Source organism: Dictyostelium discoideum (genome assembly GCF_000004695.1).
Source record: "Dictyostelium discoideum AX4 chromosome 5 chromosome, whole genome shotgun sequence".
NCBI lineage: Eukaryota > Evosea > Eumycetozoa > Dictyosteliales > Dictyosteliaceae > Dictyostelium > Dictyostelium discoideum.
This window is the reverse complement of record NC_007091.3, coordinates 4,974,390-4,999,922: the sequence shown is the minus strand read 5'-3', so window position 1 is coordinate 4,999,922 and position 25,533 is coordinate 4,974,390. Positions and strand designations below refer to the sequence as shown.

At 22.0% G+C, this 25,533-nt stretch overlaps 9 protein-coding genes across 9 annotated transcripts; 5 read left to right on the top strand and 4 right to left on the bottom strand.

Annotated features, from left to right (window-relative positions):
• Positions 1-5: 5 nt before the first annotated feature.
• DDB_G0291103 (hypothetical protein) lies at positions 6-440 on the bottom strand (the record flags this gene model as incomplete). The annotated part of the gene is made up of 2 exons (XM_630313.1): positions 6-143; positions 252-440. The coding sequence occupies 2 exons, from the start codon at positions 438-440 to the stop codon at positions 6-8; spliced, it is 327 nt and encodes a 108-aa protein (XP_635405.1).
• A 468-nt stretch (positions 441-908) lies between these two features.
• Positions 909-1,424, bottom strand: DDB_G0291101 (hypothetical protein; the record flags this gene model as incomplete). Its single annotated transcript, XM_630312.1, has 2 exons — positions 909-1,138; positions 1,229-1,424. 2 exons carry the CDS (start codon positions 1,422-1,424, stop codon positions 909-911), a joined length of 426 nt encoding a protein of 141 aa, XP_635404.1.
• Positions 1,425-1,837: 413 nt separating this feature from the next.
• On the bottom strand, positions 1,838-3,664 carry DDB_G0291099 (hypothetical protein; the record flags this gene model as incomplete). Its single annotated transcript, XM_630311.1, has 2 exons — positions 1,838-3,394; positions 3,470-3,664. 2 exons carry the CDS (start codon positions 3,662-3,664, stop codon positions 1,838-1,840), a joined length of 1,752 nt encoding a protein of 583 aa, XP_635403.1.
• A 612-nt stretch (positions 3,665-4,276) lies between these two features.
• On the top strand, positions 4,277-5,527 carry DDB_G0291113 (saposin B domain-containing protein; the record flags this gene model as incomplete). Its single annotated transcript, XM_630310.1, has 1 exon — positions 4,277-5,527. The coding sequence occupies one exon, from the start codon at positions 4,277-4,279 to the stop codon at positions 5,525-5,527; it is 1,251 nt and encodes a 416-aa protein (XP_635402.1).
• A 316-nt stretch (positions 5,528-5,843) lies between these two features.
• On the top strand, positions 5,844-7,898 carry vps33 (Sec1-like family protein; the record flags this gene model as incomplete). Its single annotated transcript, XM_630309.1, has 2 exons — positions 5,844-6,122; positions 6,243-7,898. 2 exons carry the CDS (start codon positions 5,844-5,846, stop codon positions 7,896-7,898), a joined length of 1,935 nt encoding a protein of 644 aa, XP_635401.1.
• Positions 7,899-7,983: 85 nt separating this feature from the next.
• On the bottom strand, positions 7,984-13,149 carry grlP (G-protein-coupled receptor family 3 protein 15; the record flags this gene model as incomplete). Its single annotated transcript, XM_630308.1, has 9 exons — positions 7,984-9,525; positions 9,604-9,702; positions 9,783-9,917; positions 9,981-10,456; positions 10,540-11,409; positions 11,498-11,920; positions 12,007-12,234; positions 12,323-12,751; positions 13,128-13,149. The coding sequence occupies 9 exons, from the start codon at positions 13,147-13,149 to the stop codon at positions 7,984-7,986; spliced, it is 4,224 nt and encodes a 1,407-aa protein (XP_635400.1).
• A 302-nt stretch (positions 13,150-13,451) lies between these two features.
• pikH (Phosphatidylinositol 3-kinase) lies at positions 13,452-19,091 on the top strand (the record flags this gene model as incomplete). Its single annotated transcript, XM_630307.1, has 2 exons — positions 13,452-13,472; positions 13,650-19,091. 2 exons carry the CDS (start codon positions 13,452-13,454, stop codon positions 19,089-19,091), a joined length of 5,463 nt encoding a protein of 1,820 aa, XP_635399.1.
• A 255-nt stretch (positions 19,092-19,346) lies between these two features.
• DDB_G0291111 (hypothetical protein) lies at positions 19,347-22,912 on the top strand (the record flags this gene model as incomplete). The annotated part of the gene is made up of 2 exons (XM_630306.1): positions 19,347-19,476; positions 19,749-22,912. 2 exons carry the CDS (start codon positions 19,347-19,349, stop codon positions 22,910-22,912), a joined length of 3,294 nt encoding a protein of 1,097 aa, XP_635398.1.
• A 944-nt stretch (positions 22,913-23,856) lies between these two features.
• On the top strand, positions 23,857-24,931 carry pefA (penta EF hand calcium binding protein; the record flags this gene model as incomplete). Its single annotated transcript, XM_630305.1, has 4 exons — positions 23,857-23,922; positions 24,149-24,301; positions 24,385-24,511; positions 24,684-24,931. 4 exons carry the CDS (start codon positions 23,857-23,859, stop codon positions 24,929-24,931), a joined length of 594 nt encoding a protein of 197 aa, XP_635397.1.
• Between the last annotated feature and the right edge of the window lie 602 nt (positions 24,932-25,533).

The window sequence follows — 25,533 nt, the reverse complement described above, 5'->3', positions numbered from 1 at the left end:
TATTATTAACATTCATGAGAAACACCATCAATTATTTTTCCAAATGTAAAACTATGACTTGAATCACCTTCATTACATTCAAATGTTAAATAAGGAATCCAATTTTTAAAACAAGCATTTGTTTTTGCCACATAAGATCCAACCTTTTTTTCATTTTTTAATATTCCAAATAAAATAAAAAAAAAGTTAGAATAAAGATATTTTTTTATTTTATTTGGAAAATATTAAAAAAATAAAAAAAAAAAACTTACATTATTATGATATTGTCTTGGTAAATCTCTATAATTCATTCTTGGTGTCCATTTCCATTGATCACCTGTATAATTTTGACCTACCCAAAAACATATAAAACCATTTGGACATGTAGGATCATCGTCGTTAGCCAAAGAAAATGCAAAAAATGCAATAAATAAAACAAATATAATTGATTTTAAATTCATTTTTTATTTATTTTTTTATAATTCCTATTTGAATTCCAGTTGATAAATTTAGAATAAATATTAAAAAATAAAATTTTTTTTATAAATACATTTAGTTTGTTTAAAATGTAAAAAAAAATTTATAAAATAAAAATAATAAAAATAAATAATATATAAAAAATAATTAAATAAAATTAAAATTATATAAATAACCAATCAAAAAAAAAAAAATAAAAAAAATAAAAAAAAATTTATACTAAAAGTTTAAATCAAAATTAAGAATTATATCTAAAAAATAAAACAGATAAAATTTTACAAATAATACTTTATTTTTTAAAAAATTTAAATCAAATAAATACCCATTATGTAAAAATGTAATAAAAGATAATAGATTAAAAATATTGATTATTATTTTATTTTTATATTTTTATTTTTTTTACCACTTTTTTTTTATTTTTTTTATTTTACCCCATCAAAAATAAATAATTATTAACTTATTTTAGGAGGATTATTATAACGACCATTTATAAAAGTCAAATTAAATGATGAAGCAGGTACATTTTGGTTAAAAGTAGCTGAAATAAAATCAATACTTTGTAAATTTTTATTGTTTGAGCTAAAAATCATTCTTCCTTCGAATGATTGATCAAATAAATTAAATGTTGAATAGGCACCATCATTAAAATAATATGACGAATAAATTTTTCCACCCAAATATACTAAATAATATATAAAATAATAAAAAAATTATAAATTCTTTAATATAAATTATAATAATTAAATTTTATAATTTACATTATTAATCATACCATCTTGAGAGCAACCAAAACCAGTTATTTGTCCTGAATAAAAAATATTTCCAATTTTTTTTGTTATTATTGTGAATTGATATGCCTGGGGTATTTCATTTGAATAACCTTTAGGACATGATCCCATTTTAAAATATTCTGAATAAACAAATGAAATAGTTAAGAAAACTAAAAATAAAATTTTTATAATATTCATTTTTTATTAATTATAAAGAAAAAAAAAAAAAAAATAATAATTAATTACGATTTTTAAAATTAAAAAAAAAAAACAGATACAAATTACAAAATAAATCTTTTAAATGATAAAAACAATCTGTAATATATTTAAGAAAAGTAACACGATTATTATTTTTGTATTTTAAAAATTTAAAAGTATTAAAATGCCTTCACTGTTTAATTAAACCCCCAAATTAATTTTAATTTTTAAATTTCCAGTTTACAATTAATTTTAAAAAAAAAAATAAAAAAAAAAAAAACTATTTTGTATATGTATACAAAAAACAAACTACAAAATATATATTTCTTATTTTTTAATTTAAAAATAAAAAATAAAAAACTTAATTTTTTTTTTTATTTCTTTTTTTTTTTTTTTTTTTTTTATTATCAATTTTATTCTTGATAACTATCAGATAAATAATTTAATATTTCAATTGTTTCAGCAAAAGAATCTTGATCAATTGTTAATCTTTTCATTCTTTTTGATTGTACTATTTGTTTATAACCTTGATTTAAATATTGAATGAATGGATGAATTAAATTTGTATTTTGTAAATGAGTTAAAATTGTATTTGGATTTTCAATTATTTCTTGATTTTCTTCAATTGAATTATTATTAATATTATTATTTTCATTTTGATTATTATTATTTTTATTTTTATTATTTGATAAAACTGGAAAATGATTTTTTTTCATAATAAATGGTTGAACAATATTAACAATTGAACGATTTAAAACAGATCTACCATGACCATTGTAACTATTTGAAAGGTAAATTTTAAATAATGATGAAATTTTATCATAATTATTTAAAAGTTCTGATCTATCATGATGGTGATCTATTGATTTGAAAATATCAATACCTCTTAATGAAATGATTTCAGTTAATGGGTTACTACTACTAGTTGATAGATTAACAGGTTGTTCGATTCTTGGCGAGAGATAATTCATTAGTGGATGACTATACAATGGTTGATTTGGAAAAGTTGGTTCACGACTATACTTTGAAGAGGAATAAGTGAAACCAAACTCTTGTAATCTATTTGGAAAACTACTTGATAAAACGCATAGTTTACGTGATGGTGAACTTGTTAAATGTGAAACAAATGATGACAATGTTTGTGATGAATAATTTGATCTATAATAAAGTGTTGCTGTATCAATTGATGCTGCTATCTCTGCACTAGTTTGATATTTTGATTTATTAATTGAACTACCAAGTGGTGTCATTATTCCTTTATTGGTTGACCACCATCTTTGACAAGATAATGGTATAAAAAGATCAGTTAAACCAGTACCAGAGGATGGAGCAATTGATTGAATTGTTTTTGAACTATTATAAATTCTTTCATCAATTGACTCTTCATTACCCAAATCGATCTGATGATTGTAATTAGTAGATGCCCAAGTTGATATAACCTTTGAAGAGTATTCATCTTGAATATGTGATAAAACCGATGTACTAACACCACCCCAAATACCATCAGTATCTATCAAACATTGAAATCCTGATAAATTATCACATTCTTCAATCATTCTTCGTAAATTATCTTGATAAATATCTGTAACATATTCATAATTTGATTCAAACATATCGAAACCATCATCATATATAAGACCATTAGCACTACCACTAACTTGACTACCAATATTTAATAAAGAATCTGGTATTGATATTAATCCTCTACTATTATAATCTACATTTAAATAATCTGACCAATACTCGAAATCAACATTTGAATTATCAATTAATGTATTCTCTCTATCAATTGGTTTACCTGTTGATTGTTTTATAATTTTATTAACACTACTACCACCACTACCACTATTAAGTATATCATTATTATCAATATTTTTACTTGTTTGTTTTAAAACTTTTCCATCACTATTCATTGATCCGAAATTACTCTTGAAATCAAATAACAATAATCTTGGTGTATATTTTATATCCTATTGAAAAAAACAAATATAAATATTAATATAAATATTTATAAAATGAAATAAAATAGTAAATGAATTTTTTACCTTATCAAATGTTTCACTATTAATATTTGAACGAAATAACATTTCAGGTTCAATTTCATATTGTGATTGTTCTCTTTTGGAGTATTGATAATTCTCTTCTTGAATATTCCAAAAATGTGCTCCAATAAAATTTGAGAAATTACCAATTTGAATGGTAATCAATTCTTGTTTATCTTCATTGTTTGAGTAATTCATTTGGTTGTGTTGTGTGAAAAAAAAAAAAATATAAAAAAAAAAAATTAAAATAAAAAATAAAAAAATAATTTCATTTTTTTTTTTTTTTTATTTTTATTTATTTTTATTTTTATTTTTTTTTATTTTTTTTTTTTGGCAATGATCAATTTATTTTTAGTATGAATTTAGTATATAAAAATAGAGAACTTAAAATAAAAAAAAACAATCTTTCATAATCCAAAAAAAAAAAATTTCAAAAATAATAAAATAAAATAAATATATAAAATAAATATTTTAAAAAAAAAAAAACAAAATGATCAAAATAAAATAAAATTGGACTTTTTTTTAGGAGGAGTTTTTATTTTTATTTTTTTTTAGAATTTTATTTTTATTTTTTTTATTTTTTTTGTTTTGGGAAAAGTAAATTGACGTTTCATCTTGAGAAAAATAAAAAAATAAAAAAAATTTTCATATTTTCTTTTTTTTTCTTTTATTTTTTTTATTTTTTTATTTTTTTATTTTTTTTTTTATTTTATTTATTTATTTTTTTTTTCCGTCTGTTTATTATTATTATTTATTTGGTCCCCCAAAAAGAAGAAAAAAAAAAAAAAAAAAAGAAAAAAAAAAAAAAAAATGAAATTAATTTTTATAGTTTGTTTATTGTTAATATTCAATTATTTTATTGGTATTAGTTTTGGAAATAAACAAATAAATTCAAACCAACAACAACAAATTATAAACACAGATAAAAATTATAATCATAATAAAAATAATAAAATAATAGTCAGCCATAATAAAAATAATAATAATAATAATAATTATAATGAAATAGAAACAGAGAATTTAGGTTGTACATTTTGTAAATATTTAACCGAAAAGGTAGAAGAGTATCTCCAAGCAAACTCTACAGAGAAAGAGATTATATCATATTTAGATGAGGAATGTGAACTCCTTAATTCACCAAATTTGGTTTTAACATGTCAAAATTTAGTTCAACAATATACTCCAATCGTGATTGAATTAATTGATAATAATGAATCACCATCGGTAATTTGTGAAAATGTAAACATTTGTCCAACTTCTTCATCCTCATCTTCATCTTCATCAATTGAAGAAGAAATAATAAAAAAATTAAATATTGACGATAATAATAATAATAATAATAATAATAATAATAATAATAATAATAATAATAATAATAATAATAATAATAATAATAATAATAATAATAATAATAATAATGAAGAAGAAGAAGTTAATACATGTGAAATTTGTAATTTAGTATCAAATTTAATTGAAAAATATATTAAAATAAATAATGAAGTTGATGAAATAAGGGAATTAATTGAAAATGAATGTGAATTACTTTCAAATTCAAAAGTATCTAGTTGTTACTCATTAGTTGATCAATATTTTGAACATTTCTATGTAACAATAGAGAATAATTATTCAGCAAATGAAATTTGTCAATTATTTCAATTTTGTCCAATAGAATCATCATCATCGTCATCATCAAGTGATATTATTAATAATATTCCTCTTCAAGATTCTGGTTGTACAGTTTGTACAGTTTTAGCAAACTATGCATACAAAGTTCAAGCTAATGAATCAATTCCTGAAATCATTGGTAGTATGGATGAAATTTGTAATAAGATTGGCGCTTGGCGTGATATTTGCAACAGTATAATGAGATCAGGTGGTCAACAATTAGTAGAGGATATTGTAAATAAGGGTGAAGGAGTTTATACTGCTTGTTCAAATATTGGTTATTGTCAAAGTTCTTCTTCTGCGACTGGAACTAGTGGTTTCTCTTCTGGTGGTTCCGGTACTTCAACTGGTGGAGGTTATTCGACTGGTGATTTTTATTATAAACCATTAAAATAAATCTAAAGAAAATAAAAAAAATCCAAAAAAAAATCCTAAAAAATAAAAATAAAAATAAAATAATAACAATATCAATTATAATATTTAAACCAAAAAAAAAATCCAAAAATAAAAAAAAAAAAAAAGATGAACAATGACGAATGATTAATAATAAAAAAAAAAAAAAAAATCTTTTTTTTTTTTTTTTTTTTTTTTTTTTTTTTGGATTTTTTTTTTTTTTTTTTATGAGTGAAAAAAAGTTTTATATTTTTTTTTTATTTTATTTTCAATTTATTTTATTTTGATTTAAATAAATAAATATAAATAAAAAAAAAAGATGTTTAAAAAACCAGCATCACAAGCACCTGGTGGTAAACCAGCGGCTCAACAACAACAACAAGCAAAACAACAACAACAACCACAACCATTAAAACCAATAGTATTATCACAAATTCCAAATATTTCAAGTAAAGTTTTAAATTTAACATCGATTAGAGATCAAAGTAAATTAGAGTTAGGTGCAGCAATTAGTACACTCAAAGGTTCAAAAGCATTAGTTATGGATCCAAAATTAATTGGTTTATTAAATTTATTAGCTGATCCAACATTTTTATCTGTATGTTTTTTTTTCAACAAAACATCACATTTACAATTATTTGTTAGAATAATTAGAATAATTAAAATTATTAATAATATATTTTGTTTTATTTGTTTACTTATTTATTTATTTATTTAGAATTGTGGAGCAGATAGAAGATATGAATTAAAACCAGAGATTAATACAGATAGTAAGAATATAGTTTATATAGTTAGACCAGAAGTTAAATATATGCATTGGATAACTGAACATGTTAAACAACATGCAGAGAAAGGGTTAAAGAAAGAGTATTCAATTGTATTTGTACCAAGAGCAACCATTTTATGTCAACGTGTTTTAGAGGAACAGGGTGTGATGGGTAATTTTGTAATTAGTGATTTCCCATTGGATATTGTACCATTCGATGAGGATGTGCTCTCTTTAGAGTTGGCATCATCCTATAGGGAGTATTTATTAGATGGTGATAGAACTTCGTTATTTCATGTAGCTAAATCATTGATGAAGTTACAAGCTATGTTTGGCACCATTCCGATAGTTAAGGGTAAAGGTCACTGTTCGCGTCTAGTCATGGATATGATTGTGCGTATGAGAAAGGAAATGGGTGAAGAGTGTACAGTGCCACCAGAGATCGATTCATTGATTCTCTTGGACAGAGATATCGATACCATTACACCAATGTGTACTCAATTAACTTATGAAGGTTTAATAGACGAAGTTTTTACAATCAATAATAATGCTGTATTTTTAAATGAAGATATTGTTGTGCCACCACAAGGTCAACAGGGTGGTGTTGGTGCACCATCTCAACCACCACCACCACCACAATCAGCATCACCACCACAACCTGTTAAAAAAGTACCATTCCCATTACATTCAAATGATAAAGTATATAGTGAAATTAGAGATACAAATTTCTCTGTATTATGTGGATTATTAAATAAGAAGGCTAAAGATATCGATGAATATTATAAAATGTTTAAACAAACTCAATCGATTAGTGCCATTAGAGATTATATGAAAAAGTTGGCAAGTTATCAAATGGAGCATAATTCTCTACGTATTCACACTTGTATCACTGAGCAGATTTTAAATGTAACTAAATCACCACTCTTTATGAAAGGTATTGAAACTGAACAGAATCTATTGGCAGGTGTAAATTTAGAAGTTGCAGAGAGATTCATTGAAGATTGTATCAATAAGAAAGAACCAATTCACAAGGTATTACGTTTACTCATTCTATATAGTTCAACACATAATGGTATTAAACCAAAGCAATTGGAATTCTTTAAGAGAGAAGTTATTCAAACCTATGGTTGTAGTCATATTCTCACTCTCCACAATTTGGAGAAATTAGGATTAATTCGTAAAGCAGATTTGAAACCTACATTCCCATCAATTCGTAAAGATCTTCATTTAATCATTGAGGATTTAAATGAACAATCACCAAATGATATAGCTTATACGTATAGTGGTTATGCTCCATTATCAGTTAGATTGGTTCAATCAGCAATTAAACCAAATGGGTGGAGACAAATCGATGATATCTTAAAACAATTACCTGGCCCAACCTTTGAAGAGATTCAACCACTTCCACAAGGTGCAACTACAAATGTAAAAAGTGATCGTAAACCAATTACATTGGTTTACTTTATTGGTGGTGTTACTTTCTCTGAAATTTCTGCACTTCGTTTCCTCTCAAGACAAGATCAAGCTAATCGTGATTTCATCATTTTAACAACAAAACTTATAAATGGTAATACAATGATTGATAATTTAATTGAAGTTTTTAATTAAATAAAAAAAAAAAAAATAAAATAAAAAAAAAAAAAAAAAAGTAAATAAATTATAAAATTATAAATAAATAAATAATAATATTTCTTTATTTTCTTTTTGATAAATTAATTGGAGATAATGGTGGTACCTTTTCATCAGAAATATTAATTGGTGATATATTATAATTTTTTCTATTATCACTATCTTTTTGTTTCTTTTGATGAAATTGATTTAAAAAGTTTGTTTTTGTTTTAACAACATTCTTTTTTTCAATATTTTCATTAAAATTTGGTGATGAATCATCAGTGTCACTATTATTATTATTTGCATTATTATTATTATTATTAATATTATTATTATTATTATTATTATTATTATTATTATTATTATTATTATTATTATTATTTGGATTATTATTATTATTTGGATTAATATTTGGATTATTAATATTTTCATTAAAATTTGGAGAACTATCACTACCAATACTTGATAAAGTACTATCAGATTGTTGTTTTGTTGTTTTAACTTTTTTATCTTGATGTATATTAAATATTCTATTTATGACCTTTTCATTGAATTGTTCTGAACCTATGCTACTATCACTCTTTAAACTATTACTTGAATCACTTAAATCACTTGAATTATCAAAATCTTTAATTGTAATTGGTGATTTATCAGATTTAATTGATTTTGGTGATGATATTTGATTGCTTGATAATTTACTAACTTTACTATTTTTATTTACTGGAATTGATAAATTTGGTGAAGATTTATTACTCTTTGGAGTATTTGGTGATTTTATATTTTGATAATTTGGAATACTACTACTATTACCACTACCACTACCACCTTTATTAATTGTTTTTGATGATTGAGAAGATGGAGATAGTATTGGTGTATTTGATTTTGGCGTGATTGATGATGATGAAGAAGAAGAAGAAGAAGAAGAAGAAGAAGAAGAAGAAGAAGAAGAAGAAGAAGAAGAAGATGATGGTAATGATGTTGGCAATGATGTTGTTGATTTTGGTGAATTTGGAATACTATTATTAATTTTATTTTTTTCAATTGATTTTCTTTTTCCATAATTTTTGACTCTTTCATTATAATATTCCAAAAAATTTGGATCATTAAAATCAGGTGTTGAATCTGAATCACTACTACTATTCAATGAAGAGGGGGATGAAGTAAATGATGTTAAATTTGGATTAGAAATTGTTGAACTGGAATCTGAAAAACCCGTCATATTGAAACTGTTATTATTATTATTATTATTAATATTATTATTTGACCTTTTTCTAGTGTTACTTGAAATACTTCTACCAAGGCTATTATTATTATATAAATTTCCTTGTCGTTGTTGTTGTTGAATACCAGTTCTTTCTTCAGCTAAATACATATCATAAAAATAAAGAATATCTTTATTTCTTTGTACAATTGCTTCTTGTTCTTTAATTAGTTTTTCAAGTGATGATATAATTACTTTCTTTCTTAATAAGAAATGAAATTTCGGTATAAATAATAAAATTATAGTACTTAAAACAAATACTATAATTGATATTGAAAATATTAAAAAATTTGCTAATGGATTCTTATTAAATACATATGCCAATGGTATAGCAACAATTAAAACAACTGTATAGTTATAAATCTTTTTTTTTTTTATTTGATTAGAAATAAAATAATTAATTTTTTTTTTTTTTTTTTTTTGGTTATTATTGTTACTTACTAAAATACCAATATAGGTTGCTTCATTAAAAGTACCAGGAATTGATCTAAATTTTCTACAAACTATAACTAAATAACAACCAAAAAGTAAAATAGCCATCTATTAAATTTTCAAAAAAAAAAAAATAATAATTAATATTTGATATGTATTTCTTTTTTTTAAAAATATATTGAACTTACTTGATAAACTAAGAATATAATAACATAAGCTAAATAAGATCCATCTGAACAATAGTGTGTTATAGTTATATCTCTTTGATTAAATGTATACTTTTCATGTGTAGGAAATATAAAGAAACTACAAATTACAATAATCTAATTTTAATTATTATTAATATTATTAATATTATAAATATTGTTTTAAATAAAATAACTTACAATTGGTATAACCATTAATATTGAAATAAATTTTAATAAATATTTATTTTCAACATTAGTTTCTCTTAATAATTGTATATCTTTAATTAATCTCCAAATTCTAAATTGTTTAATAAATACTGATGAAGTTACTAAACAACTACCAATAACAATGATTGGAAATCTAATTTTACAAGTTGCAGAAGTTGATCCAAATAATACTGGAATAGTAATTAAAAATATAATACAACCAACTAAAATAATACATAAAAATAATGGATTTGAATATCTAATAACTCTTTTTTTCCTATATTTTAATGATATAAATCCTGAAATTATTAAAATTATCAATAGAATCGCTGCTAATGTTCCAACTAAAAATTTTACAAATGATGTTACTTTAATAGTTTTTAAACAATAATAAATTGATTTAATCATAACTAATTCTCTATCTTGTGAACAATAAGAAAATGTAATTGGTATTGTTATTGGTCCATCTATAATATATATATATATTAGTATATTATTATTGATATATTATTATTATTATTTTTTAATTTATATAAATAAAATAACTTACTTTCAGAAACAATTGGTACAGATAGAAAAGTTAAATTACAAATTGAATTTGGATTTGAAGATAATTTAATATTTGAAAATATTGCAGAACCATTTTCATTTAATACAGCAAATAAATTACCTTCAACATAAGCATCGGAACAAGGAATTGCAAAAAAACCTAAATCAGAAGTACCTCTAACTAAATTACCAAAGAAATCCAATGCAAATATTTCAATTATTAAATCTTGAAATGGGTAAATCACTGGTGTAATCGAAACATTGAATGAGTAGAAAGCACTATTAACCAACTCACCAAATACTGCAGTATTATTATCATAAATACAATTTGTACAACTTATATTTGGTAATGACACATTTTGACTAAAATAAACCAATGCACCAGAATAGGCTGCGAAATTATTTGAAAATAAAATATCTCTAAAATTTGATGAATAATTTGTTGATAGCATGGTTTCAGGATTTGAAAAATATAAAATTGGACCAAATGGTGATCTATTATTCTCAAACAATGATTGTACTATCGTTTCTGAACCTGTATGATCTGTATCAATGAAACAACCTTTAAATAGGCCAGTATTATTTTTAACTTCACAATTTTCAATATAAACACTATATCCATTACTTAATGAAATTAAACTTGTTGAAACATAATTATTTGACATACTACTTGAAACGATGGTTACCGATCCACCAACACTTGATTTAATTAATGCCAATACAATATTATTATTAAAATCCATATTATATGCTAAAAAATTACCATTTGATAATGATACTAAATATTCATCAATTGTTATATTATAAAATGTACTTGATATAATTAATATATCTGCTTCATTACCAACATCAATAATTCTATTTGAAACATCTTTTTATTTATTATTATTATTATTATTAGTACATGTATATATATATTGTTTTTTATAATTAATTTTAATAATAAAAATAATATTTACTTGTAAATGAAGAAGAATCAATTATAATATTTGAAATTGAATCAGCATACATTAAAACACCTTGAATTTCAGAGAAATGACAATTTTGAACTTTTAAAAAACAATAATTATCATATAGTGCAATTTGAACAGCTGTTGGAACATCACCAGTGAATGAACATGATTCAAATAATAGTGGTGATATTGAATGTGATTCAACGATTCCACAATTTGGTGCAAAGTTATCTTTAAAAATACATAATGAAAATCTTAACATTGATTGAGCTGTTAAAAATGATAATCCACCTGTACTATTTGCTCTATTTCCAATGAATTCACAACTTTCAAATATTACATTTGATATAAAATAAAGTCCAAATCCACCACCAATATTTGAATGATTTTCTATAAATTTTGAATATTTTGATGTTAAATTTCCACCAACTAACAATAATAATAATAAAAAAAGAGAAAGATACATATTAATAAACATGTTTATATTAAATATAATAATAATCCCTATAGCATACCCATATCAATAGCACCACTATATGGTGCAATATTATAAGCAAATAGTGAAAGTTCAATACTCATAAATGAAATGAAAACTTGAATTGCACCACCTTTACCTTCTTGAAATACTCTATTATGTAAAAAACTTGAATTTGTAATATTTGAAGCTGATAATAATAATATAAATCCACCTCCACTATTTGCTGTATTATTTTGAAATAAACTATGCTCAACATTAAAATAACCTTTTTTTTTAAAACAAACAAACAAATTATTAATACATTATAATTAATAAACTATTTAATAATGATAATATTTTTTAAAAATACATACAATTGTATAGAAATATACCACCACCTGATGCACTACAAGTGTTATCGATTAATGCAACGTTTACAAAATGAATTTGACTATCGTATGCATAGATAGCACCACCATCAAAAATTCCAGATATTGCATTACCAAAACCATTTTTAATTGTAAGATCTTTGAAATGAATATCACTAATTGTACAAAGTGTAAATCTTTGTCTACCTTCTAAATCTATTATTGTTTTATCTCTACCCTCACCTTTAAATAATATAACGAAATTTGTCATTAAATAACTAAAATTACCTCTATAAACACCTTCCATTAAATTAATAATCGTTGATACATTTGGTGTTATTTTATCAATTATAGAACCAATATCTTTACATGGAAATTCTTTAACCAATCCACATCCCATACTTTCAACACCTTTAGTAGGACTTACCCAATATACTATAAAAAAAAAAAAAAAAGATATTATTTTAAAATAAACAATACATAATAATATCAATGGTTAGAGGTGTACTTTGATTATTATTTACTTTTTTTTTTATTTTTTTGATTTATTTATTTATTATTTAATAATTACTTTCGAAAGGGCTCTGGGTAAAAGATGTTTTAATAAAAATAGAAAAAAATAAAAATAAAATGAGAATTATAGTTTTAAGTTTTATCATCATTAAATCTATATCCTACATTCGAGTAGAGATGAATTTATTTTTATATTTTATTATTATTATTTTTTTTTTTTTTTTTTTTTTTTACCACCTTTTTTTTAAAATATATTTTTTTTATTTTTTTTTATTTTAATTTCATTTTACCACCAAACTGTTTTTTTTTTTAAATTTCATTTTATTTTTATTTTTTATTTTTTATTTTAATTGTTTAATTACTTAAATCTCACTGCTGGCAGAGTTATGATATTTTTTTTTTTTTTTTTTTTTCAAATTAAATAAAAAAGGTTACATGTGGACTTGAAAATTTAAAAATATTTTTAGTTTTTTAATTAAATTAATTTTAAAAAAAAAAAAAAAAAAAAAAAAATTTAATTTAAAAAAAAAAATAAAAAAAAAAAATCTCCTTTTGAAATTTTTTTTTTTGTTTTTTTTTTTTAAACCATTGCCAAAGCAACCTTCAACACATATTATCCATAATGGATAATTATACATGTATTGTATGTGTATTAAAAATTAAAAATTTTTCATCAATTTTTAAAAACGCCAATTTTACAAATTTTTACTAATATTTATTTTATTTATTATTACAAAAAAAAAATAAAAAAATAAAATAAAAATAAAAAAAAAAGATAAAATATCCGAATAGTGAAAAAACGATATCATTAAATATAAAGAATGATACCACTATTCAACAATTAAAAAATCAAATTTTAGTAACAGATAATAGTATAGGAAATAACTTTTTATTAAGTTTATCAGAGAACGATAGTAGTCAAATTATTAAATCAGTAGGTTGGACAAAAGTTTTATCAATTGGAAATCTACTAAAACAAACTACATTAAACAAACCAAATGAAGTGAAATCAATAAAATTATATATAGTATCTTCTTCTACTTCTACTTCTCCTATTAACATAAATAATAATAATAATAATAATAATAATAATAATAATAATAATAATAATAATAATAATAATAATAATAATAATAATAATAATAATAATAATAATAATAATAATAATAATAGTAATAGTAATAGTAATGTAATAAATAGATTTAATCAATTCAATTCACCATCGCCACCATCACCATCTAAAGTAAATTCAACCAATAGTATTGAAAATAAATCTACCAATACTACTAAATCAATAATTGAAAATTTTAATATAAATCTAACATTAAATTCACCAAATTCAAATGGTATAATCAGTAATAACACCTCCACTTCAACTTCCACCTCTATCAGTCACAGAAATAAAAACCACCCTTTAAGAAAATCAAAATCTGATCTCGATCAATATTGGAAATTAGCACAAATACAAGAAAATAATAATAATAATAATAATAATAGTAATAATAGCAATGATAGTAACACTAATGTAAATAATAATAACATTAACAATATCATTAATAATAGTAATAATAGTAATAATAGTAATGGTAGTAATAGTAATAGTAATAGTAATAATACTATTAAAAATAATAATAATAATAGTAGTAATAATAATAATAATAAAAGTAATAATAATAATAATAATAATAATAATAATAATAATAATAATAATAATAATAATAATAATAATAATAATAATAATAATAATAATAATAATAATAATAATAATTATTATAAAAATAATATGATAGCACCCAATATGCCAGGTCAGTTGATTTATCAACCTACAGCGAGGAATACAGAGATTAAATCAACATTAACTTATCAACAAACTAAATCACCACCAAAAATATCAATATCACCACCATTACAATATCAACAACCACAACCACAATATCAACCACCACCGCCATTACAATATCAACAACCCTTTAATGTAGTCTCAACCACTACCACCAATACTACTACCACCACCACCACATCACAAGCAACGGCAACAACAACAACAAATAAACCACTTAATCAAATAAATTTAGATGTATTAGATCAAATGTTGGGACAAATTCCTCAACAAAATAGAGAACAACAAAAGAAAAGATCCACAAGTTTCTCTTCTCATTTTCCTTCAACATTTTTTGGTATTAGTAGCAGTAGTAATACATCATCACAATCATCATCATCATCACAATCATCAAAGCATTCATCACAAAATGATTATTATCTATCATCAAATGATATTGATAATATAAATTATGGTAGACAAAGAAATGGTTCAATTTCATCAACTACCTCAACATCAACAAATATTATTGGTAAAAAAATATTTGCATCATTAACAGATACACCTATAATCTATTCAGGTGAACTTTATAAAAAGAATAGAAATTTAAATATTGGTTGGAAGAAAAGATTTTTCATATTAACCGCAACAAGTTTAATTCAATCAAATTCGTCAAGTGAGCAACCGAAATCTGAAATCATATTATCCAATTACATTTTAAATATTACAAGTGATTCAAGTGCAAAATTTTGTATTCAATTAACACCAAATACAACTACTACTACTCAACCACCCAATTTATTATCATATTTATTTAGTGTTGACACTTTTGAACAACATAGAGAATGGATAACAGCTTTCAATAACTCATTTAGGTGTCTAGATTATTCTAAACCAATTGATATTTCCAATTGTTCACAATTAATAACAATGTCATCATCACAATCGAATAAACAATTTCAATCGTCATTGGAAATTGATTACCAAAAGAAATTACCATCTACATTTAGAGTATCTTATCAAAATGATGAAATCAATTATTTTAGATTTAAAATGTCACGTTTATTAAAAGAAATTCAACCATTCATTTTTAAATCTTTTAATTTATTATCAGTTGATTTAATTAATTCAAATTATTCTTTAATAAATCAATCAATTCAAATTGATAATCAAAATAATAATAATAACAATAATAATCAAAATAAAAGAAAAGCAATAATTATTAATAATAATGATATTAATAATAATAATAATAATAATAATAATAATAATAATAATAATAATAATAATAATAATAATAATAATAATAATAATAATAATAATAATAATAATAATAATAATAATAATAATAATAATAATAATAATATTAAAATTTTAAATATTAAAGTAACACCAACTATAAATCCTACAAATAAGGCAGCAACAACAACAACAACAACAACAACATCATCAATATCAGTAAAGGATAATTCAAATATTGGTGGAATATTATCAATTAATAATTTTAATGAAAAATTTTTAAAAGTTATAATTTATCATAATGGATTAGTTATAAAATATATGGTTAGTATTGAATCAACATTTGAAATGATATTGAATGAAAGAGTTGATTTATTTGGTGAGAATGTGTCAAATAGATTTGGATTAAAGATATTGGGTTCAATGGAACATATTTTCAATTTAAAGATAAAGTTAAAGGATACAGTGTATGTTAATAAATCTGTTAGGTTTAGAAAGAAATTCAAATTGAAAACTGTTGATATCTCACTTCAAAAGTATTGCTTCATACCAAATGTAATGAACTCATTAGAGTGGAGACAGTTTCAAGAGAAGATCAATTACCAATACGATATCAAACCATCCAATAACTCAAATAGTAGTCAAAGTGTGCATTTAATTGATTTGACATCTGTTTCAATGCCCGTATCGTTGCCAAAGTCTTTGACAGAGTCTAAACTAATCATTGAGATTAAATCTGTGGAAAATATAGTACCAATACTTAAACGTTATTATCCAACGAGTTATACTAAAGTACCAGTTTATGTTGAAATTCAAATTTATTATGGTGATTTATTATTAACAAAGAATAAAACTTCTTCAAAAGTTAATATATTAGAATGGAATGAAAAATTATATTTTGATATAAATTTAATTGATTTTCCAAAAGAGTGTACATTTTTAACAAGTATTTATTCAAATGAATCATCTTCAACAATAATACCAACTTTAAATCCTGGTCAATCATCTTCTACATCAACAACAACGACAAATTCTTCTTCCTCTTCTGCTACTACCAATACTACTTCATCATCATCAACTATTTCATCAACTACTTCACCATTATTAATGCCACTGGATATACTTTTAGCTCAATATCCATTTCAAATTCAATCAATTGAAAAGAAAAAAATATTAAAAAATAATTTTGAAATTAATCTTTTACCAATTTTTGAACAACAACAACCAATTTATATACAACAACAACAACAACAACTACAACAACAACAACAACTACAACAAGAAAATCAACAACAGAACCAACATCAAAGTCGTGGTACATTACCAAATCATTCATCATCAGTTAATTTTATATCAAATGAAAATATAATTTTAAAATGTACAATACCAAATATAACAAATTCAATTTATTTTAAAGAAGATTCAAATCAAAATTCACCATCATTATTATCATCAAATTCTTCTTCTTCTTCTTCTTCTACTACTACCACTACTTTTAGTTCAAATAAAAATTTATCACTATTATCATCATCACCATCATCATCAATAAATTCATTTAGAAAACAATCATTTTCAACATCATTATCAAATGATAAATTAAATAGTTTAATTGAAAATTTAATGAAATTTGAAAGATCAAATATTAATGAAAGTGATAGATCTATACTCTGGGAGAATAGAGAATATTGTAAAATTAATTATCCAAATATATTACCAACATTGTTATATAATTATTCGATTCTATCATGGAGTAGTAGAGTTGAACTTTATAGGTTATTAAAAGATTGGCCAATGATCTCACCATCGTTTGGTTTAGAATTATTGTCAAGTGATTTCATTGATGATAGAATTAGAGAGATTGGTGTTCAATCGATTAATCAATGGCCTGATAATCAATTATCACTCTATTTACCTCAAATAGTATCAATGTTAAAATATGAACCAACCAATTACTCTGCTTTGGTTAATTTCATTGTTAAACGTTCAATTTGTAATCCTATAAAAATTGGTCAACCTGTATTTTGGTTATGTTCAAATGAAATTTCACCACTTGAAAATAAAAATCATATAATAATTCGTTATAAATTAGTAATGGAAATTATATTAGAAGGTTTAGGTATTGGTGTTATAAATTCAACAACAACAACAACAAATAATGAACAACAACAACAACAACAACAACAACAACAACAACAACAACAACAACAACAACAAAATTCAAATAAATTTGGACAATCATTAGTATCACAATATTTATTATTAAGATTATTAAAAGAAATTAATATTGATATTATAAAGGAACCAGAGAAACAAAAACAAATCTTTGAAACTAGATTATCATTATTACCAAAAGTATTTACATTACCAACTCATCCATATCAAGAATTTAATAGTTTTGTATTGGAGGAATTAAAAGTTAAAGATAGTAATGCCGCTCCATTGTGGTTAGTATTCTCTTCGATTGATAAGGAAGCTGATGATACAAAAATCATATTTAAAAAGGATGATGTACGTCCTGATGAACTTTGTCTTCAACTATTCTCATTAATGGATAGTATATTGAAATCAAATGGACTAGATTGTGAATTTACAATATTCAAATGTTTATCAGCAAAAAGTGGTTTAGGTCTAATTGAAGTGGTGCCCGATTCGGTGACATTGGCAGACTTCATGAGAGATACCACAAAGTATCCCTCGATTGAACAATGGTTGAAATTAAAGAATCCTCCAAATTCAACTCAACATATTGATATTTTCATAAAGTCTTGTTCGGTTTATTGTGTCGCAACTTATCTATTGGGTATCTATGATAGACATAATGATAATTTAATGGTTAGTGCAACTGGTCATTTCTTGCATATCGACTTTGGTTACTTTTTGGGTAAAGTAACTAAATTCCTAATGTTTGAACGTGAAACGGCACCATTCGTTCTAACAAAGGATATTGTGGCTATGTTAGGTTCAAGAGAAGAAGAATTCAAAGTTTTATCTTGTAAAATTTATAATATCCTTAGAGATAACTCAAGACAACTCTTAAATTTAATTCCATCTCAACAAGGTAAACAATTAGTAAGAGATAGGCTACAATTAGATTTATCAAATATTCAAGCTGAAAAATACTTTTTACAATTAATTAAAGATAGTAAAAATAATTTAAGAAGTGAATTTAATAATAAATTTCATGTTTTAATTCATCCTAATTAAAATATATATACATTAACTCATACAAACACATGCCCCAAATACCCACACAATGTTTAAAAATTATTAATAAATCTTAAAAAAAAATAATAAAAAATGAAAAAAATAAAAAAAAAAAACACCACGAACATCAAATTACTTTTTTTTTTTTTTTTTTAAATTTTATTATTTTAAATTAAATTTTTAGTAAAAAAAAAAAAAATTACTTTTAAATTATTTGTAATAAAATAAAAATAGAAATAAAAAAAAATAAAATAAATGGGTAGTAAAATAGAGTATGATTTTGATGGTGAACCAATAAATTCTTATAAAAATGAAACTCAATGGTTAGGAAAACCTATTAAAGTAGTTGGAGATTATGAATTTTATGGTGGTTTATTATTTGAAGGTATAGATTTATTTTTAGATTTAACAATAAAATTATTTGATTTTAAAAGTCAAAATAAAAAGTAATTTTAAAATAAAATAAAATAAAATAAAATAAAATAAAATAAAATAAAATAAAATAAAATAAAATAAAATAAAATAAAATAACCAAATTATTAAATCTTTTTTTTTTTTAAAAAAAAATTCATTATTTATTTATTTATTTATTTTAAAAAAAAAAAAAAAAAAGAATAAAAATACCATCAATTTATAAAATATCATCATTTTTTAAAGATAAATTTAATGGTGGATTATTTATTGAATTAATTAAAATTTATAGACCAGAAGAGGTTGATGGTGGTAGATTAGAAATTCATGGTTCAAAAGAGTTAATTCCAAGTGTAGATTCAGTGATAATGAATTTAAATGAAATTAAAAAAATGGTTTATTGTACAGTTTTACCATTTTCAAGTTATTTAGATAGACCAATATATCATGGTAATTTATTTTATTGTTTAGATTCTTATTCAGATTTATTATTAAATTTTAAAGCAAAAAATAGATTATTATATGAAATTAAAGATGAAATTGATAATGATAATGGTAATGTTAATGATAGTGATGATAGTGGTGGTTATAGTATTAGCAATGATGATAGTGATTTTAATAATAATAATAAAAAAAATAAAGTAAAAATTAAAGAATCACCAAAAACAAATAAATTAATAGTAACAACAACAAAATATAATAAGTATGGTGATGAAGATGATGATAGAGATGATGGTATTGATAGTGATATTGATATTGATAAAGATAAAGATATTGATAAAGATATTGATAAAGATAAAGATATTGATAAAGATATTGATAAAGATAAAGATAAAGATAAAGATAAAGATAATGAAAGATATCAAGAAATAAATGACCTCATTTCACCTTGTAGAGTAATAAAGAAAAGAAAAAACACCAATAATGCCTTTGATGACGATGATGATGATAATGAGCATCACCATCATCATCCTCATGATAAATATGATAAAAAAGATGATAATGATCAAGTTGATACAGAAACTCAAGAAGAGAAACTTAAAATTTTAAAAAGATTAAAAATGTTAAGTGAAAGCAGTACTCAAGCAATTGAAAATGATTTAATAAGTACCCATAATCCTCAAATCGTTACAAATAAAGCAATACAAAAACTATTAAAAGAAAAACAAAGTAAACAAGAAAAATTACCAACTAAATCAAGATTAAAAAAATTAAAAGATATTGAAAATAGTGATGATGATAATGATAATGATAATGATAATGATGATGATGATATCGATAATGATGATAATAACAATAATATTATTGTATTGGGTTGGAAAGAACCAATTCCAAGTTCATCAATTCCTGAAGATGATGGTAGTGGATTTGAAAATATAGGTGGTGACGATAATGATACTCAAGATAATAGTTTTTATGGTATTATTGGTGATGATAATATTACAAAAAGTAATATTACAGGAATTAAAGAGAGCAACAAAAAAGATACACAAGATAATAGTTTTTATGGTATTATTGACGATGATGATAATATTATTACAAAAAGTATTATTACAGAAAACAACAATAATCATACTAAAGATAATAATTTTTATGGTATTATTGATGATGATCAACTAGATTTTAATTTCGAGGAAATTAAACCTCAAAAAGATAAAGACAATAATTTACTTGAGAAACTTAAAAAAAGTAATATTGGTGATACTGATCTATTTGAAGTAAAGAAAAAAGATGAAAAGATTAGAATAGATTATAACCCACTTCCTAAATATTCAACCACTACCTCCACCCCCACAACACCAATTAATATAACAGAAAAAGATTGTGATGATCTATATGAAGCATTGAAAAAATCAGAAAAGATTAGAATAGATTACAATTCACGTCCTAGAGAAACTACTACCACCACCACTACTTCCAATACCAATGCCAATACTAATACCAATACCACTTCAACCACTCCTAACAAACCAAAAGAGATGAAAGAAATAAATGAAGATTTTTCTGAAACAATGAAAAATATTAGAAAACAGGAAAAAAGATGGAGAGATCAACTAAAAAAAAGAATGGAAAAAATAAAAGATAAAGAAAAAGAAAGTAAAAAATTTAGAAACGATTTTGAAAGAAAAGAAAGAGCAAGAAGATTGTACCAATTTAGTAATCAATCAAATTATTTCATTGATGATGAAGAAAGTGATCAAGATGATTTCAAACAAGAAGAATATGAATATAATGATTTCGTTGTAAATAGTGATGCTTCTGATTTATGTGAATCAAGTAGTGAAGAAGAAAATAATATTAATAATAATAATAATAATAATAATAATAATAATAATAATAATAATAATAATAATAATAATAATAATAATAATAATAATAATAATAAATCATCTCAAAGAAAGAATAAGAATAATAATGATAATGATAAAAGATATGATATTAATAATAATAATAATAATATATTAAATAATTATAATAGTGACAATGAAAGAGATTATGGTAATGAGGAACCATATGATGATTACGATGATGATTTTAATAAAAGTAAATTGAATAAAAAGAGTGCATATCCTTTTTCTCAAATTCCTTCTACTCCTTCTCCTACAAATTCACCATCAAAAAAGCCTCATTCACCATTTTCGCCATCAAAGAGATCATCCCCATTTTCACCAAAGAAATTTGTAGATATTAGTTCTCAAGAACCTGATAAAGTTAAAGAGATGGTATCAAAACAATTTTCTATAAAAAAAACAATTAGAGATTCATTTGATATTTTCGTTCAATATATTATAAGTTGTATACTTGATAAGGAATTTCTAAAAGAAACAATTCAAGAAAAGGATGAATACTTTTTAGATTCTTTAAAAAGAATTCAAACTTTAATAGCATCAAGAAAGGAAGCATTGGTATTGAGTAGTTTTTGGCACGATAGATTTTTACATGATATTACTCATAGACCATTCTTTAGATCGATTGAAATCAATTATGTCGCTGGTGGTCCATGTGAATCTTGTAATAAATTTAAACATGCTGCTACAATTATCATATTTTTATCAGGTCGTTCTTATTCAGTCGATGATTTTTGGAATGGTTATTTTGAAAATCCAAAACGTTTAAAAGGTACATCAAAAGATGAACCTGATGAAATTCAATATGAATTGGGTTCATTTTGTTTTAAACGTGCTCAATTATTTCATCAACTTCATCATTATCCTTATAAAATGTATAGAGATATTAAAAATGATGTTAGAGCATTACAAGCTGATCATCCAAATTGGAAGAATGAAAAATTATTAATTCACATGTTAGAATCAAATAATAATATTATACCTCATTACTTTATGCAATTAGAAAATTTATTAACTGATGCCGAGGTTTTATCAAAATTATCAAAAACTGGTACTTCTTAAAAACACATAATAAATTAAAAAAATATTAAAAAATTAAAAAATTAAAAAATTAAAAAATTAAACTATTATTTATTATTTAAATAAATTATAAATTAAATATAATAAATTATAAATTAAATATAATAAATTAAATCAATTAATAATACCTTTTTTTTTTTTTTTTTTTTTTTATGAAAGTTTTTACCAAAGAATATTTCCAAACCTCTGAATTTTTGAATTAATTGTTTTTAATTTTTTATTTATTAATTTTAATTTTAAAAAACCGAAACGGATAATTAATAATTATTATTTAAAAAAAAAAAAAAAAACCAACTTAAATTTATGATAATGTTCAACTGTTTAAAAATATAATAAAAAGCTATTAATATAATTATAAATCCTTTGAAAGTTTGACATTGATATGATTTTAAAATTGTTCTTAGTGTTGTTATTAATCATCATTGATTTTTTTTTTTTATTTTTTTTTTTTTTATTTATTTTTTTAATCACTTTTCTACAAATTCACTCCACCTGGTGAACACTCCTGAAATTTATTTAAATTTTTAGGGTTAGAATTAATACATTTTCAAATAATTTTTTTTATGTTTAACCAAATAATAAGACTTTTTTAAAAAATTTTAAAATAAACAACCATTTTAAACAAAATTATTATCTAAACATGGTGTGAAATAATCAAGCCTCAGGAATTCACACTTTATGATTTCAGAAAAAGTATTTTTTAAATTTTTTTTTTTTTTTTTTTTTTTTTTTTTTTTTTTTTTTTTTTGTTTTCGGGCGTAGTAGATATCTAATTTAATCCAAATTTAAAAAATAAAAAAAAAAAAAAAATATTAATCAGAGTATAAATTTGACAAATTTCCAATTTTTTTTAATTTTATTATCAAATCAACTCAAACTTTATTTAATTGTTTATTTATTTATTTAATTGTAAAACTATTTCAAAAATGATGTCATATGGATACCAACAAACACCAATTGTTGCACCACCAGCAAAATTCCAAGCTCTTTGGGTAAATTATATAATTTTTAAATTATCAAAAAAAATAATAATAATAATAATAATAATAATAATAATAATAATAATAATAATAATAATAATAATAATAATAATAATAATAATAATAATAATAATAATAATAAATAAATATGTTTATTAATTTTTTTTTTTTTTTTTTTTTTTCTTTTTTTTTTTTTTTTTTTTTATTTATTTATTTATTTATTTATTAATTTATTCAGTTTTATTCATTCTATACTCAAATCCAACACCAACAACTCCATGAGATGTCTGCTTGGTTTAGATCAATTGATAAAGACAGAAGTGGTTCAATTTCAGCAATGGAATTACAACATTTACATGTTGGTTATGGCCCATTAGGTATTGAAACAGCTGTATGTAATTTAATTTGGAAAAAAAAAAAAAGAAGAAGAATTTTAATATTCTAAATAAATATTAATATTAATTTAAAATTTAGACAAAATTAATTAGAGTATTTGATGTTGATAAGAGTGGTCAAATTGATTTTTATGAATATGCTGCATTGCATCAATTTATTAATATTTTATATGCCAACTTTTTAGCCAATGACCGTAATCGTAGTGGTAAGTTTATTATTATTATTATTATTATTATTATTATTATTATTATTATTATTATTATTATTATTATTATTATTTAATTATTAATTTTGGAAAAAATAAAAATAAATATCTAATAATTTTTAATTTTTGTAAATTATTATTATAAAAATTTTAATAATTATTATTATTTTAGGTACAATTGACGCTCAAGAAATTCACAGAGCATTAGGTACATCTGGATTTAATCTTCCATTTAACACTGTTAATTTACTTTTCTTAAAAGCCTCACCACGTGGTTATGGTTTAAAGTTCAGCGACTTCCTTGGATTATGCGCATCCATTGCCATCGCCAGATCATTATTTGAAGCTCATGATAGAATGAGAACTGGTGTTGCTCATTTGAATGTTAATCACATTTATGATATTATTAGCTTAGTTTAAATTAAACTTTTTATAATTGTATTTGATAATTTCTCTATTAAAAATAAAAATTAAACAAATATTAATTTGTATTGTAAACCATAAATTAAAAAAAAAAAAAAAAAAAAGTATTAGGACATTATTATCAATATTTTTGTAAAAATAACAACAATTTAATTTTATTTATTTTTAATGTGAAAAAAATAAAAATAAAAATTTTGTTGTTTTAAGAAACAATCCAAAAATATTTGCAAAAAAAAAAAAATAAACACCCCATTTTTTTACACAGGAGATACAAAATAAAAATTAAACAAAAAGAAAAATATTTTTAATATGGTTTTGAAACAAAACAAATCCCAATGACCAAAATATAATATAATTTTAAACCTTCCAATTTAAAAAAAATAATTTTCCATATTTTTTTTTTTTTTCTTTTTTTTTATTTAAATTATTTTATTTTATTTTTTTTTATTTTTTTTTGGCTTTGGTGAAAATAAAAATAGGTGAAAATAAAAATAATTAAATAATAGTCAATGATATTAATAATAAATTAATACCAACTGCTAATAATTGTCTGAACTCCAATTTACAATTTCTCTTTAATTTTTGGAAATTAAATTTAA